This window comes from Anneissia japonica, unplaced genomic scaffold, assembly GCF_011630105.1.
Source record: "Anneissia japonica isolate Jap-2015-1 unplaced genomic scaffold, ASM1163010v1 scaffold288048_len465947_cov159, whole genome shotgun sequence".
NCBI lineage: Eukaryota > Metazoa > Echinodermata > Crinoidea > Comatulida > Comatulidae > Anneissia > Anneissia japonica.
In genome coordinates this window covers 124,743-129,998 of record NW_022710625.1, presented here as the reverse complement: position 1 = coordinate 129,998, position 5,256 = coordinate 124,743, and the positions used below count along the sequence as shown (strand labels likewise).

The 5,256-nt window shown below is 37.2% G+C and overlaps 1 protein-coding gene across 1 annotated transcript in view; it reads right to left on the bottom strand.

Moving 5' to 3' along the window:
* The window catches only part of LOC117107077 (thrombospondin-type laminin G domain and EAR repeat-containing protein-like), a 9,845-nt gene extending 6,199 nt beyond the window's left edge, over positions 1-3,646 (bottom strand). The window contains exons 1-4 of the mRNA XM_033248612.1: positions 3,248-3,646; positions 2,976-3,102; positions 1,857-1,962; positions 1,439-1,641 (exon numbers count right to left, since the gene is read on the bottom strand). Coding sequence (XP_033104503.1) covers positions 1,439-1,641; positions 1,857-1,962; positions 2,976-3,102; positions 3,248-3,586 — 775 coding nt within the window. The 5' untranslated portion in view covers positions 3,587-3,646. The remainder of the gene's footprint in view (positions 1-1,438; positions 1,642-1,856; positions 1,963-2,975; positions 3,103-3,247) is intronic.
* Positions 3,647-5,256: the final 1,610 nt, after the last annotated feature.

The following is a 5,256-nucleotide window of genomic DNA, read 5'->3' as shown; positions in this document are numbered from 1 at the left end:
GCAAGTGATCAATTGATAGTAGATTCTGAACTTTAATACATTTATATTTACTGTCAGTCTGCAAATACAAACACCCCTCCCCCCTCCCTAAATTTTTAACAATTTTAAGAAAAATGGAGAAAAAAGAAAAATTATTATTTTCAAAGTCATAAAGTGCCATTTCCGGTCATCAGAGCTGCCATAATCATAAATTTTCTCACCTCAGTCCCACCACAGTACAAACCCAAAACCTGTGAAATTCTCTACCTGGGCCTCCTCTCTTTCAAATTTCTGGACCCGCCATTGTAAACTTGTTTACTCACAACGCATTAGTTAGGCCCTATCTCACAAATTTGTTTTCTTTTATATAAGAGACAGCCTGTAAAATATCGTGGAAAAATATTAAAAATATGAATTTATAAAACCAGCTGACCCTGATTTCCCGATAGGTTGGGCTTGGGCAATACGATTTGTTTTTAGGCCTATGATATTGCATGACGGGTGATCATCTATGCACTGATGAATTTTTTGCGTTAAACTTCGTCCATCTTAAAGCAGACAGTGGTGGCGACAGTGGACTACTGTACTTGTATGGGCATAATTTTGCGAAGTCAAGCTTCGCATCATCGAGCCATGATCGAGCGAAGTCTTAGCCTACCCAGTGGAGGTTTAGTACACGTTAACTGAACAAGTATTTATATTTTGTATTTGCAGACTGACAGTAAATGTAATGTATTAAAAATATCAGAATGTACTTTGTCAAATTAATCGCTTGTTTTATTTTTGCATTGATTCAAATAAAAGGCCCATACAAGGGTTGACACGACGATTTTTACATGTCCCTCGTCCCATACAGTGGTGGCGCTACTGGGGATTTCTTTCCCTCTCGCCCAGTTTGCCCCCCCCCCACCCCACCACCAGAAAAGAAGAAAAATCTTATTTGGTCGAGGAGGAAAATAAATTATATGTAACTTCAACATATTAGTAGACTATTAATATGTAAAATCGATTAAATAAGCCTCTGAAACCCCTACCATACACATTTTTAGTGATATCTGATTTTTCTATATTTGGGCATTCCGAGATGTCATATCACACCCAAATATGGGTATGATGATATCATTGATACCCATATAAGGGCAAATCACAGGTATATGTCTGTCTCTTATACACATCTAGATGTGTATAAGAGACAGCCCTCAGATTCAGACGCTACCGCCTCCACTGGTCCCATATATCGGGCTGACATAGAATTGAAAATAACGCATGCACAAACTATGTTGTATGAGGAGGGCTATGAATAATGCATCAGATATTGCTTCACCATCCTACGAAAAATTACATGCAGCAGAGCGATCGTCAGCTTCCAGGTCATCAGATTAGATCAAATGTTATAAATTAGTAATAAACGCCGCTAAACCCTGCAAAGGTCCATTAAGTTTCTCTTATGATTAAATACCTGTGTCATCATTGATCACAAACAATTGAGATGTTGTGGTATGCGTGCTCTCATAATGATTTGCAACAAATAGAAACATCCGGCCATTGATGTTGAACGCATTCATACCCTTCACGTTCATCGTACTCGATAGGGATACGAAGTACTCGTATAAGCCAGTATCCCTATTGTATTTATAAACTTTTGTCAACGCACCATCACGGCTAAAAGATAAAATATGTAATGAGTTATTTACAAAACAATCATTACTATGTATCGTAAAAGAAATGCAGACTATATTTTATTATAGAACGATTTAATATATGTTGGCAATTGGCATCCCACAACAGGCGGTGACGGAATGGAAAACGTCCCCTTGCCTCTCTAGCTGGCTATACACGAATAAAAGAACGAGAACAATAATTTGCAGAATACGTACTATGCTCCTATCACCAAGTAATGAACATTCATGTAATCGAAGCCAATACTGCATTGTGATGCATCTCCGATAATGGTCTGCACAAGTACTGGTTCATGTATGAATTCTTTAAAACAGAAGAAAAAAATTAATATTTTATAAATTTATGTATTATTTAGGCGTACATTCATTTCATTTATTCTGTCACTTTATAAAGTAGGCCTAAATTTTTTTTTTAATATTACAAACACACCATCATGGAAAGGTGAAGGCATATAAAATTAAAGAAGTCGTTAAAAAGATGATTCTAATATAAGTTCATGTATACTACAGCAGAATTATTCCTCTAAAAATAAACATCACCACTCTCAAGTGTCATACAGAAACATAATTTACAGAGTATCGTTCCATCCTAAAAATTGGCATGTGTGCGACTGATAGTCTAGAATCAAATATATAAATGTACACTGTCTGCAAAAAAAAAAAAATAGGTGCGAATCTAACTCCACTCCATGTGAACGCTCGATCATGCAACGCCCTCTGCTGATTGTTGCCAGTGTTCGTCTGAACAGATCGTCATTAAAAACGATCAGTTGCGCGTGCGTCGTCGCGATGCGTTCTTCATAGAATAGCGTCGGCCGACGAGCGTCGGACACAGGAGTGAGTGCCCGACTTTAGGGTCTATGTAACAGACGACACCACGGTATGATATAACTGTCGGTTAATAGATGTTTTTAATTGTAAGTTACAATATACAAACAATTAAAATGTGGAGTGGAGTTTAATTTATAATTGTTTAGCTCATATCAGACAGTGCCTCTTTAAAGACAACCACAAATCTACAAATGCATCACAATATTCACTATATTTAAAAAAAAATGTTATTCATAGGTCTAAAATGTAATAATTGTAGACTAAAGCCAGCCCGATCACTCAATGCGCCTGATGATAGTCGGTCGAAGCAATTCTATGGGGAACATAATGTCACAACGCGCGTGCATCGGATTGTTAATTACGATCAGTTCAGACTGCCATCAACAATCAACACACCGCGTCGCGTCGTCTGCGCTCACAAGGAGCGGAGTTGAATTCGTCATACGACAGTCGTACGACGTGCAGTGAGTGCCCGGCGTTACATACCATCCTGGCAATATTGACCATGGTAGAGTTCGGTGCAGGCGCAAAAATATCCACTTTGTGAACAGTCATTTTGACAAGATCCACCATTGTGACACTGATAGCCCTGGGTACACCGACCAACATAACTCTTCAATCAAAACCAAAATTCATAGTATTATTTACAGTCCCCTACCCAACTAAATACTCTCTGCTCCACTATGCACATAACACCTCACCTAGTTCTGTTGCCTCTACACATCTAAATATACAGCATTTCTTTTAAATGATATTACCTGCATAGCGTTTTCTGCAATATTCTGCATATCGTAAAACCATACACCTGGTGCAGGTGTTAACGATGTGTCAGCTGATTCGCTGTCATATTCATAAAGTTTGCACGATGATGAACTAACTTCATAGGAGAATGCCAAACAGGATGGATTCTTTCGACATGTTTGCACACATGTGTACTTGGAGGTGCCTTCAATGGTCTCAATTGGATTCTCCATAGTTGTATTTACACGTCCGTAAAAATGAGCTGTGGCGGTTGTTCCTAGATCCTTGATGTCGCATGCTGTGTAACCGGCAACCAAATTGACTACCGTGAAGAATATTATCCCTCTAAATAACATGTTCGCTGTGATGCAGATAAAATATATCTATTTAACTATATAAATATCAGTCAACTTGCTGTGCCGACGGACAAGCAATATGGTATGATTAAAATTTCTAATGACAAGTGCGGCGTATATCAAAGAATCAATAAGTCAATGCTAGAAGCAATCAACTAATTTACGTCCACAATGTGAATATATATAATTATCACTATAATTATCTATTATTATTAACATTGTTGAAGTATTTTCTTATAATTATGTAATTTATATACTTTTGATGTAATTTCAGATGTTTGGTGTTTTTTTTTAATATGCCGTATCAGGCTCAGTTGGTTTTCTTCTTAAATATCTATCTAGACAGTTCATATGTAATCTAAACTGCTTTTCTCAATATTATAATTAAGAATTTTTGGCAGAGTTCTTTATTTAAAGGGTAATTTGTCTTTCATTTAATTGCAAAAGTTTTTCTAAAATTTATTATAGTTTACAGTGGCGGATTCAAGGGGGACCCAGCCGGCCTGCCCCCCCCCCCAACACACATTTTTTTTCAAAATTAAAACATAAATTGAGGAAAAAAGAAGACTACTCGAATTTTGAGTCTGAGAGTGCCATCTGAAGGTACCTCAGCCCCAAAACTATGGTGAGCTGAGGTAGGTAGCATAGACCTTATATCTGTGAAAGTGAACCCTTTCTCAGTACTCACATCCTCGCAATTTTTTGCGAGTATTAATAATACTGATAATTGTCAATATGTAATTCGAACGACAATAGTGATGCGTACCTTAATCAATTAGTAGGTCAATGATATAGAATCAATAAACTACGTCTACATAATATTGTGTGAATATTCTATACTTATCACCATTATCAATCGGTCAGTCGGCGTACACTGAATTAAGCAAGTCAATATTATTATTATTATTATTATTATTATTATTATTATAGTCCAGCTTTTTGAATGGGGGTGGGGTGCGTTTTGCGAGCGCAGTGAGCAACCAGGCTGGGGGCCAGGTGGCCGCCCAGTGCCCCCGGTCGGGGTGCAGGGGCCGAAGGCCCCGGAAAAATTTGCTTTCTTACGTCCTATTAGACTAATTTGAAGGCATTTTATCATGTTAATCTCTATATGTCCGTGAACACAGCGATAGGGCCTATCAAAAAATTACCAGTGGAGGACATGGAGAAACAAGTAAATTGTTTCCCAAATGAAAAATACTACTGTATAAATTCGTAACCATTACGAATAAAAATTTAAAATAAATTCTGCTTTTAAATGAATAATAGCAAAGTTTTATATAAAGAGTGGATTAAAAGCGACTGTAAATGAGATGATTCAAACAACTAGAAGCATTTGAAACAAATTAATCAACATTTTTATTCTTGGCATCGACAGAAAACAGAGGTATAAGCATAATTATAATGTATGTATACGCTATCTATCCATTTAACCCGTGACGGGGTATAAAAGGATCATCATGATACGACTAAATTGCGCGTGTGGAGTCAGCGCTCTAGTATTCTTATTGTAACTCATTTTACATTTATACAATCTTAATACTGTACTGTTATGTGATTCATTTTATAATGATTCTGGGAACAAGGGCACATTTTTTTGGTTATAATTAGTGGACGTTTTTTGATTTGGGAGTGGGGGGAGGTGCGTACGCACCCAACGCACCCCCCCCCCC